The 14,508-nt window shown below is 42.1% G+C and overlaps 1 protein-coding gene across 5 annotated transcripts in view; it reads left to right on the forward strand.

Moving 5' to 3' along the window:
* The window catches only part of DPP6 (dipeptidyl peptidase like 6), a 784,761-nt gene that overhangs the window by 504,658 nt on the left and 265,595 nt on the right, over positions 1-14,508 (forward strand). For all 5 annotated transcript variants that reach the window (XM_034759984.1, XM_034759986.1, XM_034759987.1 and 2 more), the window contains 2 exons: positions 3,788-3,902; positions 11,443-11,541. In XM_034759984.1, the coding sequence (XP_034615875.1) occupies positions 3,788-3,902; positions 11,443-11,541 (214 nt within the window). The remainder of the gene's footprint in view (positions 1-3,787; positions 3,903-11,442; positions 11,542-14,508) is intronic.

Raw genomic sequence — 14,508 nt, forward strand, 5'->3', positions numbered from 1 at the left:
CTAATGTGTTTGCAAGAACCAGATTGTTATAGCTGGCAAACTCCAGAAGTCTCAATCCTCTCTCATTGGTTACCGCATTACAGAAAGGGCCACAATAATCTCGCCAGTCTGCCTGTGCGTCAGTACCCACTTTAGCATTCCAATCTCCTTGTACAATCAGGATATCTTTCTTGGGTACCTTATCGATGATGTCTTGGAGCTGATTGTAAAAATCTTCAATTTGCTCATCGTCATAGTCTGTTGTAGGGGCATAGACTTGTTCCACTGTGATATTAAATGGTTAAAGCAATGATTGGCTGAAAATTTGCCCCGCTGCTTGCTCTAGAGGAAGACGTAGAAACAATAACCAACAATTTTGACTCTGTAATGAATGAGGCAGCAATGGACATCCTTGAGAAACATCGTAAGAAGACAAAACCATGGGTCACAAATAAAATACTACAAATGTGTGACAGTAGAAGAGAACTTAAGAGAGACAAGAACAGCACTTAGGGTGTTAATAAATACAGAGCAATTGGCAGAAAAATCAAGAAAGGAATGAAAGTGGCCAAGGAGATATGGATTGAAAAACAATGCTCTAAAACTGAAGAGTGTATCAATAATAAAAATAGCAAATGAGCCTCCCAGGTTGAAAAATATCTGATGAAGGAAAGATGGACCAAAGCTAACACAGTTCAAGACAAAGAAGGGAATAGTCTTATAGAAGAAAGGGACATCATCAATAGGTGGACAAACTACTGCTCTGATCTATGCAACCACCAGACAAATGGAGATCCTAGTGTCTTAGACAGCCCAGATTCAACAGAGGACAATGACTTTCCAGTACTGCGTGAAGAAGTGGACACAGCTGTGAAATCATTCAAGAAAAGAAAGGCTACAGGTATTGACAACATCCCAGCCGAATTTATGAAATTCCGAGGAGAAATATAATAGATGTACTCACCAAGTTCTGCAACAAGAGCTGACAGACTAGTGAGAGGCCCTCCACATGGACACAGTCACTAATCATCACTCTGCCAAAGAAAGGCAACCTGCAATTGTGTCAAAATTACTGGACTACAAGCTTAATTAGCCATCCTAGTGAAGTGATGTTGAAAGTCATATTGAACAGATTGAAGCCACAAGCAGAGAATTCATTGCTGAAGAACAGGCTGGCTTTCATGCTGGAAGTACCACAGAACAGATTTTCAACCTTCATGTTCTATGTGAGAAGTACTTACAACACCAGGACAGCTACCACATCTTTGTTGACTTCAAGAAGGCGTTTGACAGGGTATGGCACAAAGTTCTCTGGGCAACCATGAAGAAGTACAATGATGGTCGTCAGCTTATTCGACCATTAAACAGCTGTATGCCAAGGCCAGCAGTGCTGTTCTCGTCAATGGCACAATAGGAGGGTGGTTTTGCGCCACTGTTGGAGTCCAGCAAGGCTGCCTTCTTTCCTCCACACTGTTCAACATCTACGTGGAGCACATAATGATGATGCCCTAGCAGATCACATATGCACAGTCAGCATTGGGGGCGAACAATCTCAAATCTTCGGTTTGCTGATGACATTGATGGCCTGGCAGGCAGTGAAGATGAACTTGCCAACCTTGTGAAATGATTGGATGAAACCTCCACAAAATACGGCATGGAAATCAGTGCAGAAAAAAACCAAGCTGATGACAAACAAACGTGATGGGATCGGCTCACATATCACTGTCAGTGGACAAGAGCTGGAGACAGTAAAAAGTTCAAGTATTTGGGGGCAATCATCACTGATGAAGGATCCAAAGCAGAAATTCGGGCAAGAACTGCACAAACAGCAGCAGTGGCAAAGCTAAAGCCAATTTGGAGGAATAAGAACATCTCCCTGGAATCCAAACTGAAACTGCTGCACACATTGGTCATCTCCATTATTCTGTATGCGTGCGAGACATGGACCCTTATGGCAGAATTTGAATGGAAAATACAGGTAGTAGAGATGAGATACTTCCGTAAAATCCTGGGCATCTCCGACTTTGACCACATCGCTAATGAAGAGGTCAGCAACATCATCACCCAATGCGCTGGGTCATATGCAGACCTCCTGATGACTGTGAAGAAGTTCAAGCTGAAGTGGTATGGTCATGTAACAAAGACCATTTGGCCTATCCAAGATCATCCTCCAAGGGCCAGTACAGGGGAAGAGAAGAAGAGGTAGACAGAAGAAGAGATGGATTGATGACATAAAAAAGTGGACAGGAATGGACTTTGCGGAGACTCAAGCTCTGACACACAATTGTCAGGGGTGGAGACAATAGGTTGATTGCTCATCAATGATGGTGTCCCAATGACTTATGTGGTTATGGCAGTGATGATGATGATGAATGTGTATGCAGTACTTCATAAAACTCTCAGTCAGAAATGCCAGAGAGATCAGAAACAGAACTATACGGTAAAACCTCAATAATGTCCAGCTTATCGGTAAATAGCAGTGTGGCTTTTTGAATGTTTGGTGCCAGGGTCAGAGCTGATGCGTAAGACTCACATCCGATGTGTCAGTGAACAGAAGGAGGTCTACGTTGATGCAGTATGTTCTGAGGAGCAAGAAAAAGGTGTAAGTCAAGGAAGGGGGTGGCCTAGTTTATCTTCTATCTACTTACACCCTCCTGTATATTGCCTTTCTTTCTGTACTCCTCTCTGGTGTTTTGGTGCGAGACTTCCTGAGAGTCACATTAAAACACCTTACACTCAGTGAGGGGAAGGGAGTGAGTTGTTACACGGTGGTAAGTGGGAGTGAGTCTAAGCGAGTCTTGGTCTACATGAGGCTAAGCTGGTGCAATATGTTGGGGCGTTGCAAGAAGGTGGTGTTTACATGACTGTAGCTCCCTCTAGACTTCTTGGACTCATTCACACCCACCTGTGACTCTGGCTCTTGGCCATTTTAAAGGAATGTGCATCACACAGCCCTTTTGAACTAACTTTTTTCCATTTTAGATACGATGACTACACATATTTATGAAGTCCTATTCAGTGAGTGCCAGATGATGGCTGCTCCAAAACCTGTGCCCTGGGGGAGGGGGCACCCACACCAAATACTCCCACAAAGGAAGAAGCAATGTTATGACCTCCCTCCCTCTGCAAGCGCAGGGGTTTGGGGAGAGGACCCTAGCATAGCTGTGAGCGCTGACTAGCCCCGAGGAAGTATGCCTGGGCATTGCTGTCACAGCAGACAGAGGCTGACGAGCTGTGCTGGTAAGGCAGGGTGAGGAGGGAGGAGTGTGCTACCCCTTTTCCACAAGTGTAACAAGGGTGACAGTACAGGGGATACCCTTTCCTCTCTCCCTTCAAAGCACTCTGGCTGCTCCTCCCATGGATATACACAGTTACCCAAGAGGAATCATCTCAGATATGGATGTGGCCCATCATATTTATTGGTCCTATACTTTGATCGAGAGTGAATGAAATAAACACCAGAATATAATACTATGAAATAAACTGTAGTCTGAGTGGCTGTTTGTGCCACTATGTTCACAGCGATATATGGTACTGTGTGAATTAGGGTGACCAGATGAGAGGAAGAAAATATCGGGACACATGGCGGGGGGGTCACCTGCGGAGCAAAAAAAAAGGAGTGCCACGAAATATCGGGACTAATTGAGTCCCGACCAAAGATCGGTCGGGACGCGGGACAAACGCCTAAATATTGGGACGGTCACCCTATTGTGATGGGTGGAAAAAGTGCACTGCTGTTTGGATTTTGTTGTTTGTTTCCTTGTTCTGATGCCTTTACTTAATATTCCCTGTCCTTTGTTATTTCTAGGAGCTGGTGGGGAGTAATCCTCCACAAAGAAACTGGAAAGGAATTGCAATTGCTTTACTTGTTATTCTGGTTATCTGCTCCCTGATTGTCACCTCTGTTATACTCCTGACACCAGGTATTTAAACCTTTAACTCGCTTGCGTTCTGTTTTTCTTTTGTAAGTTTGCACTTCCAAGGGCAGAGACATGATAAAGTGAATGCAAAGTAGAGATCAAATAGTTTCCTATTCTTTAGCTTCCTTTAACATTGGGTGCAGAACACTGTCCAGAACATTATTTTATATCAGGGCTCTCTAGAGTCCTGATCCAAAGCCCTTTTCAGTTGATAGAAGGATCCATTTGACTTCAGTGGGGTTTGGATCAGATCCCAGCTCTTTATTTTTCTAAGAATATAAAACACAACCGTGCACTACACAGCTTTGTCGTGGAGTAAATAATTTATACTTCCCAATGGGTGATCTTTAAACTTCATCTTTCAGCTGTATTCTGTATGCCTAGCCTTTGTAAATTACTTCTCTTACGATAACTGCCAAGTACCAGGCAGAGGCCATAGGCTTGAATTTTAATGTGACATCATTATGTTTATTGATTATTACATATTTCTATGGCTTGTAAATTTCCACGGCTATTTACAGAATAGAGGTAAGATGCTTTCCCTGCCCTGAAGAGCTGGCAATCCACACAAGACAAGAGAAACAAATGTAAGACAAGACATAGCACAACAATTCAGTAACAGGAAGGTTTAGTGGTTGCTAAAGATGGAGGGTGGAAGGTTTCCCTGAAGAGATGGGTTTGATGGAGGAAAAGAGAAGGTTCTCTGTGAACAAGAACAGATGGATGGTTGCAGGCCTACCAAGCAACATGATAAGAAGCCCAGAGCCAAAACAGGGAAAGGAGACAAAGGGAAGCAACAGGAAAGAGAAGAACATAGGGTATGCAAATGCAAGCTGTGGGAGCAACATTGCACCAAATTTTGTGCAGGTACCAGTGCTTCATGTACTCCTTAGTAAGTTTGACCTACCTTCTGTGGCAAGATGGCTGGAGTCTACAATCCCAGAGATTCTGTGTCAGCCTCAGATAAATCAAGAAATGCAGGTTTCTATTACACTCAATATGAAAATGAATTAGACAACCACTACATTATCCCTTCTGCTATTTAACTTGAAACCATATTCAATTTATTTGATTCAGCTCTCTACATTTTAAGTGTGCTGCAGAATTTTGAACTAGGTCTTCAGCTGGTGTAAATGTACATGGCAGTATTGACTTAAGTATAGCTATGCCAAGATCAGTGGACTGACGATCTGGGTCCTAGTATTGGAAACACACCACTGCATTGTAGGATTTATCAGACAGAAGCTGGAGGTTTGGCTAGCTGGGGTAGGGGGCAGTTGCAGCGTTTGACACCTGAAAAGATGTAGCTGTCAGTTTGGCATTGTGGGATAAGCATGTTAGCTGGATGTTTGTGCTAAAATGATCCACAGCAAAGTAGTTAAGGTTACTGTTTAAACTTCATAATTAGGTTTCAAAGTTAACACCCCATTGAGATGAATCTGTCTGTTCAGTGCACAGTGAGCTATTTTTTTTAGATTTTCTGCTGACTCAGCTTGCATCATCTAGGTAGGCAGAAATTTTCCTGCACTGCATCTTCAGAGCTAATAGTTGGTGAACAACTTGTCATTGAAGTAATCTGCTGTGACTCAAAAGACATGTAGGGAACAGATATGATGAGTAAGCTCTTATTTTTACATAATAGTGTGTGTGTATAAGCACATGTGTGCATACATATATACTTTTTCTCTCTTGGGATGTACATATATGATATAACTATAAGAACACACAGAGCAAATAAAATGTAGGGAAATTTTCCTGGAAATAATAGTGTTCCAGACTCAATCCTACAATTGCCACCCCTATAATACCATAGTCCTGTTCCTATTGGCCTGCTGCTGAAAACCTCTTCCTTTCTTTGTCCAGTTACTCTTCCCTCATACCTACCTTTAATACATCTATCACTGACCTGGAACCAGCTCTCAGTTTAGTCCATTGCTTTGAGCCACTGCTCCAATGGCCCTCTCTACAGTGTTTCCCCCAGGCTTGCAGTGTATAGATCTTCAGGAATCAATCATGAGCATGATGCAGGTAGGTAGAGTCTGAGGCACTTTGGGAACCCACTGCAGAATGAAGGATTACAATACAGCTTTAAGCAAAGCAGCAGTGATTAATTGTATCCATGCCTAGCACATGATGGTGGGGTTTTCACGCAGGGTCAGAGTCAGGGCATGCTCTTCAGAAAGAAGGGTAAGTGGGAGGTGTGGAGAAGGGGGAGGTTAGGTGGCTGGAGCCCAGTAATTGAGGAAGAGGGTTTTATATGCCTTTTTAAATTTCTCTTCCAAATTGATCAAAACCTTTAAAAAAGGTTTTAACTCTGGGTTCAATTTCTGGTTAGGCTGAGATTTATGCTGGTTCAAATGTTTAAGAAACAGGTCACTCTCCCTGTTTTAAGCTAGCCCATAAATTATGGGCAGAGTTCACTACATGCATTAGAAAGTCTAATTAGTAACAGCAGTGCTTAATTTTCAACTGCTTTTTTATTTCTTATTTTACAAAACCCTACTAAAATTGTGAAATTTCAGTGATTTATATTCCTTTAGACTTGCAGGGGCAGCATTTTCAAGTCCCGTATCTGCTTGTCTTAGCAGATATTTGATAGTGAGTATCTGCTTGTGCAAAATTGCCCACAAAACCCATAGTAGTTTGTGGCTTCAAATACAGGTTTCTGTGAGTGCAGCTGTTCCAACCTGCTTTGAAATGCAGGCTAGTGCCTGCTGCCCATTCACATCAATGAACCCCCCCAAACTTTGCTTGAGTCCAGGGTTGTAGGATTGATACTTTAACAACAATATTTAGCTCCCTTCTCACAAAAGGGTGATAGAAACTAATATGTAAATCAAAACAAAGTAGGAGAGACTTGCTATCAGTTGGTCCAATCCTGCAGTGCTTTCTCAATCAAAGTTCTCATTGTCTTCAGTGGGTGTTTTGCCTAAGGAAGATCTTCAGGATCAGGCTCTGTATTCAGAAAGCAAAGCTAAGCAATGACTTTATGCATGTTTCCTCTTAGGGTACGTCTACACTGCAACTGGAAGCATGCTACCCAGTGCAAGACACCACCAGCTGTGCTCAAGCTAGAGTGCTAAAAATAGCAGCATAGCTGGGGATTGTGTGGGGGGCAACTCAGAGACAAACCTGCCCAGACCCCACCCCCATATACATACTTAGACAGCTAGTCCGAGCCATCGCCTGTGCTACCCCGGCTTTGCTGCTATTTTTAGCATGCTAGCTCAAGCAAAGCTAACACATGTCTGTCTATCCATGCTAGGAAACCTCCCAGCTGCTGTGTAGAGGTACCCTTAGTCTTAAACATTTTCTGGAGATACACTTCAAGATTGTTCCTTTCAAGTCTGACCTATAACTGTATAAGTAAGTGCATCCAATTCCCTATTAAATTTTTAGCAGATGTCACAGGCACAGAGATAGTCTGAAAGGCAGTCACTGTAAAGCATTAGCTCACTGAGCACTACCAGTAGCTGCACAGTCGGTGAGCCACGAGCATGACACAGTGTGCCTAGCATCACACAGGCTGTTCTAAAACAGTGGCAAAAAAACCCCTCATATGTGTTTTCCATTTTATTTTCTGAATTTCTATTATTGAATTTCCTGTTGTTGTAATTGCCCAGAGGGGACCTGAGCATAAGTTAGAGTAACCTTTCCAGAATATGAGGCATGCAAAGGTGGCTTAAAGCCACCGTATCCTGCTGGGATATCAGTTTCCGTGTACCAGCAAGGCACCAGAAATCCTATTTTTCTAGCTGCACAAATCTGGGTTTTACAGCTCTAGCTGTGGTAAGGTGTAACAGGGAGTCTTTAAGGGCTAGGGAGTCTGGGCCCAGTCTGCCTTTTTCAATAATCAGACCCAGCTGAGGAGGAGTCACGTGTTTCCTATAAAGGGCTGAGAGAACGTGGTTGGTGGTGGAGCTGTGGGAAGCAGGGGGGTTCCTGTGGCTGGCTCTGGAGCAGTGTAGGAAGATATAAGGGGAAAGACCTTTGGGCCCTGCTTGGTCAGGGGAAGCTTTGTTTGTATTGCTTTGTGAGTGTGTGGTGTTGGCTCAAGGCACCTTATTCCAGCTGCTCAAAACACAGAACAGGGTCCTTGATTAGTCTCCAACCTGAAAGTACATAGGCCAACACTAACTGAGGTTAATGTTCTCCACAGCATGTTGTGGGCTACGTTGTACCCATTAGCGTGTTGGTGTGGAGCTCAAGGAGAGACTGCCACAGCAAGGCTGCTCTGTGTGTGTGAGATGGGAACAATAGTGCCGCCTAATCCTCCACTCCTTTGGAGTGTTAGGATTGCCCAGGCCCTATATAGAGAGAGTGGTCCCGGTGCTTGTCTGAGTGCAGTTGTCCCTGGCCTGTGTGGATAGGGAAGGATCATGCCCTCTACCCAATCCCCATCCCCAGGCTCCAATGTTGAAACAAGGGAGTGTCTGTCCTTATGACTGTGCTGGAAGACTAGGGACCCAACGTATATATCCAAATGTTTGTTCCATAGTGGATTTTCCCAGTAAATAGTTTCCCCCTCAACTGGTGGCTCACCATGCTATTTAGGCTTTGGCAGCTCTACTGTTCCTCCCCCACCTACTCTGGTTACCCAGTTTGCTGCCACCAGGTACTAAGTATTAGCACCCTGCTGTTTATCACTCATTGAAGAGATCTGTTTCCTTGAGTTCCTCAGAATCTATATTGTTGGTTTAATAAAAATGTGAAGAGCATGGAAAAATATTATTGCATAGAGGGGTTTGACAGAGGATTTGCGTTAGGCTATTTCAGTTCCTGTAGCGAGTGAGGCCAAATCAAGTAAAACAATTAAAGACTCCATCATAGTTTGAAAATAGGAAAACTGAAAGAACATGTTATAACCTGGTACAAGATGGCTGAACACCTGCTAGTGAAACAAAACATGTTTCACAGTTATTACTAAGTAGCTCTGGGTTGCTCAGTAGCTGCAGAGTAGTGAAGTAAAAAGCCATTTTGTCCTCCCTTAATTGGCTTCAAGGAGCCTGTTTCCACTGTATATAAATTCATAGCAAGATAATATTAAACAGTAGTAAAGAAAATTAGGGCCACATGATACCAGCACACCTCAGGCAATCAGATCCTACTGTGATGTTGTAGAAGTAGATAGACCTGCTCTAGTGACCTCCAAAATGTGGCTTTATTTGTGCATTTGAGGAATAAATATGCATACTAAGGGCTGATTGAAAATTATTCAGTTTTTTTGCCCCAGAACTGCAGGACAAAAAGGGGGTTTCCAGCTAAAAAATTGTTTAGTTTTTCTATAAAAAGCAATAATTTTCCATTTTCCACCCAGCTATGTACCTAATCTAGGATCCACTGATATTGTATATGCTCTTCATCCGTTGGCCTGAGATTCTTTATCATGTATTCATGAAATAGTTTGTGCAGATGTGGCATGGAAATGACTATACAAATGAGATGTCATGTTAGTATGGGAGTGTCTACCATGCCTGGTGTGAACTTCATATGTCCAGTGCCAAGCTAATAACAGCGCTGTACCTTCCCTCTAACCATCCTGACTCCTGAGTGCTTATTAAACACTGCAGACATTAATTATACCCCAGATAATATTAACTTTCCTTTAAGAATCACAAGCTGTTGATCTTCTCTGCACTTGCTTTGGATTGTCACCAGACCTCTAATGCCGTATTGGTTCAGTTTTTAATAGGGCCCACAGAGGAGACACTCACTTAACTACTTGAATCCTACATGCCATATTGCATTACACACTGGAATCAGAAGACTTTTTAAAAAAATGTCAGCAATGTCTGGGAATCTTGATGTCACTTCTGGCTCCCCCCCCACCCCAAAAAAGGCGCTAGATTGCTTTATCCGTACCAGTCTCAGGCTAGCCAAAGTATGTCTCAGCAAATTCTAAAGATGGGCAAGAGACTCAGAATTCAGAGCAGAAGGGAAATCATGAAAATATTGTGGTTCTTGCTGAAGAGTGCTGAGTAGATAGCATCTTAATGCCCTCGAGAAGTTCTGCCTCTTCAGTAGAATGCCCCCACTAGTTCTGTTTTCTAGCAGCTGGTACAAAATCCCTCTGTTGTATAGTGCACCAGTTAGGTGCCCTGTATTTAAGTTTCACTGCATAAGCACCTTCAATATGTGTTCAACACTACATTACAAAGGTGGGGATGGGGCACCATAAGAGAATAAATAGTACAGGAACCAGTTTTCTTTTTGCTTCTGCTATTCTCCTCTTTGTCTCCTCCCCCATCCCTGTTCCACAGCAATGAGGCTGGCTTCTGAAAAGACAGTGTTTGGCCCAACCCCAGCCAGTTGTGTTCAGGCAATCAGCTGGTGCCTCAGACACCTGACCTGAAGAATTACACATCAAAGCAATCTTTGTTTTAAAAAAGTGAAGTTAGTTCATACCTGAAGATACATGAAGATTTGACATTTCATTGTGTGAAATTAGTGCCAGACAATGAAAGACTTGCTCGCATTTATGTTTGAATTCCCTTGTCTCCCTATTATTGTATCTCAGTGTACCATTGGATGAGTTCCAGACTCAAAGGATTCTTTTTAAGTCCTTCTGCCATAGAGCAGTTGCTACTGTTTTGTGGTCTTCTGTACCAAGATTTCTACCCTTTTGATGTTGAAATTGATTCTCCTCCTATTATGTGAAGATGTATAGTGGGAGTCCTGTCCTAGTGCATGAGAGTTTGTGATGATAGCATCCAAGATATGTAGGAAGCATTTTTTGGGGGTGGGGAAGGAAGGGCAATAGAAGTAGCATCATCAGGAGACACAGTATGGGTGAATGATGCTGAGCCTATCCTTCTGCCATCTACTAAGAAGTCTTCCAGAGTCTCAAAATTATGTGCAAGTAATCCAGAGAGCAGCTTTGTTTTCACAGTTATTGCAAATGAAGTTTTGTCTTTTTATTATAAATGTACCTGAGTAGGGGGAAGATTTATAAAGGAGCCTAAAGATGCGAAGAATCACCTAGTGGGATTTGCAAAAGCCCAGTTTAGTACCTAACTCCCCTTGAAATAATTTGTAAATCCCACCAAGAACCAATCTATATCTTTAGGTGCCTAACCACCTTTCTCAATCTAGATTTGTGTTTTGTTTTTCTTTTCCCACTGTTTGAATGTTTAACTTATGGCATAATTTAACCAGTGGTGTTAGAACAATCTCTTCAATAATTTGTATTGCTGTGACGAATACATTTAAAAAAAACCAAGTTTTGTTCAGAAGAAACACATACTTTGGATCAGACTTTGGTCCTTTTGTAGTCATTGGGACCAGGCATTTGCTCCTAATACACAATATATATGAATTTCAGAATATTGGGCCAAATTTGACTTTACATTAAGGTCCCATTATACCACTCAGCCTGCCTACAGGGGCCTTAACATGACTGAGAATTCAGGCCATGGTGTTCTCCCATCTATTCTGAAATGTGGAAGAGCTCAGCATGGGGAGTTATATGCCATTCACAACTGTTGCATTTGCAGATACATTTCAAATTAGGAATAACGCCTATTTCCTTCTGAATATTTTACAGTTGAAGATAACAGCCTATCTCAAAAGAAAAAGATAACAGTGGAAGATCTGTTCAGTGCTGATTTCAAAATTCATGACCCAGAGGCTAAATGGATAAGTGGTGAGTCTTACACGCACACTTGACAATAATTCTACTCTCACTTTTTCTTTCCTCTTCCTGTCTTTCTTTCTTCCTCCTTTTCTCACTCTTTCTCCTGACTTGTGTCTCTAGTACCCAAATTCTTACTCCAGCTTTCCTCAGGGTAAATGTGTAAATTATATTTCTCCATTATACAGAGCATCACATATGTTTCAGTAACTCCTAGAGGCCCCAATCAGGGCTGTTGGTTGGTGCCATTCAGACATGAAGTGAAAAAGACAGCCCCTATCCCAAACAGCTTATAATCATGGTAGCTGACAAGATGCAACAGGTGGTCAAAACAAATGGTTAGAGCACTATCATGGTCAGTCTTTATTTTACCATAAACAAATCTTCTGATTTATATTTTCATAATGTATTCCCTCGCCAAAATATTTTTTTCAGGCAGAGAGGTGAAGCGTTGCTAGGCAACTAGCAACACAGTGGTCCAGCAACAGCTGGTCTGCTCCTTGTATGTGAGCGATGTATTCTTTTTATCCTGTCTTGCAATCTATATTTTCCAGTACCAAGGGGAAGAGACAGAATAATACCAGAATTAATGCACACCATATTTGCAGCAGTGGAAATTGTTCTACAGATGCAAATTCCAGCCCCCCACTGGCATCTACTACAATCTAAATCAGCTCTTGCTGGAATGAAACAACAACGTGCTGTACCGCTCATTTAGGGACCAACCTGACTCTCATTAAAGTGAACGGGAATCTTTCTATTGACTTTAATTGGAGCTGAACCAGGTCCTTGCTGCTGCAATCTGCCTTTTGGGGGTGGAGGTCTACCCTGTGGGAGCAATTTTAATCCCCGGAGAGGGGTGGGGATAGAGATTGCCAAGGGAATAGGCTGGATCAGTGCATCCCCCAGTCACCCTAAGCACATCCATCTCTGGCCAACCCCATCCACCTTTTTTTCTGCTGCACTAGCCGCTGGTGGAGAAGCCATTGCAGGCAGTGACTGTCACTACAACCAATCGTCGACTTGCCAGAGGACTTCTGGCTGGTGAGTGCCCGTTTTCAGTTTCTGCACACCTGTTGGACTGTCTCTCCCAGTACTGCAATCTATGGGGAGAATAAAGGTGGAAATACTTCTTGCATTTAGGAGTTCAGAAACCATTCTTTAGCATTATTATGTAACCTTTTCATGCCTAAAGGCTCCAATCAAGAGGCTGCTCCACTGCTCTGGGAACTGTACAGACACCTATTATGAAACATTCCTTGCCCCAGGTGAATTTCTTTGATTATTTTGCTTCATAATATCCTGTTCCTATGAATATTTTTGCACCTAAACTCTGCCACTAGAATATTTGTGGGATGATAACGCAATATATTTTTTTTATTTGAACAAACATCAGGAGAATTTTCCAGCTCCACTTAGAGCTGGAAACTCAAAAACTAATTTCTTTCATGGTTAAAATGTGTTTTTCTGCACAATAATGTTCTTTTTTTTCCCTGTGCAAATACAAGCTTTCCCGAACTGTTTGCATGCTGGTAATATCTATATGTTTTTATTAGCCTCTAATTTTTGGCAGGCATTATAACTCCCACATTTAATTGTTGGTAAAGGTCTGGATCCAGGGCCCACTGAAATCAATAGACCCTCTTGGACTTCAGTGGGCTTGGATCATACCCAAATAATCTAAGGTTCTATAAAAGTAAAAAAAAAAAATTAAGCTGTCATTGGTCAAGCCATTATAAACATTTCTGATTAAATGATTTTCCCTTTGGTGGTGGTTATAATAATTATGTTTCAGATTCTGATGTCAGGTACACCAGTATAAATCTGGAGGAACTCCATGAAACCAGTGATATTCCTTTAGAGTCACACCAGTGTAACTGAGAGCAGAGTCTTGCAGTAAAATACTATAATGCCCTTCATCCAAGAACCTCAAAGCACTTTACAAACATTAATTAATTCTTACAATACTCCTTTGGATAGGGAAATATTACACTCTTTTTACAGCTGGGTAACTGGTAAATCAGGATTACGATGACCAACAGTTCAGTGGAAGAGCTTGAAATAGAGCCCAGTAGTCCAAAGTTCTAGTCCATGCTTTGCCTACTACCCCATCCACCCTCTGTCCTGTTGTACCCAGCTGTTCTTGGTTCTCAAAATGCAAGTTCTTCTTCCCTTAGGACTCACTGAAGAAGCCTATTTCGCACTAACACAGCTTAGTAGAAAATAGCGCTGAAAGATGTGTGTAAAAGTGGGAATTAATGGGTGGAAAGAACCCTGGTTGTTTTGGGATTCCGACAAAATAATTGAAACCGTAACAGTGTCATATATCCTTGTCCCCATTCTTCCCTTGTTGTTAACAACACAACATAAACCACTCTAATGTAAAGAGATCTGAAAGCTAGATTGCAAAAATCGATGCTCTTGGCTCTTTTCGCGTCTACCAGATTTCCTTTAAAGGGTATTACTCTCTCGTTTTATTTTTTGTGTTGTTATAAAAGACAAGAGTTTGTTAGCCTAGCCAATGATAAGCATGTTGCATGGCTAGGAGTATTCAAATGGTCTCAGTGATTTGCTTTCAAAGCAGTTCAGCTAATGAAATCTCTCAATTCTGATCCATTTGCTTCAGTGGGTTTTGGGGGTCTTTTCATTGATGTCAGTGAGCATTGGATCAGGTTCTAAAGTCCCAACACAAGAAGGCATCTCTCTTCAGGACAAAAATCCCATTGAAGTAAATGGAACATGCATAAGCACTTTTCTGAATTGGGGCTTGAATGCAGGAAGTGTGTGATTCTGACCTATACCAATGTAATCCCATTGATTTAATAGTAGTTAACAGAGAGAGTTAATTCATGGTATGCCCACATTTTGAATGCTGCATGCAGATGTGGTCGCTCCATCTCAAAAAAGTTATATTGGACTTGGAAAAGATACAGAAAAGGGCAACAAAAATGATTAGGGGTATGGAACAGCTTCCATATG

This window comes from Trachemys scripta, chromosome 2 (assembly GCF_013100865.1).
Source record: "Trachemys scripta elegans isolate TJP31775 chromosome 2, CAS_Tse_1.0, whole genome shotgun sequence".
Taxonomy (NCBI): domain Eukaryota; kingdom Metazoa; phylum Chordata; order Testudines; family Emydidae; genus Trachemys; species Trachemys scripta.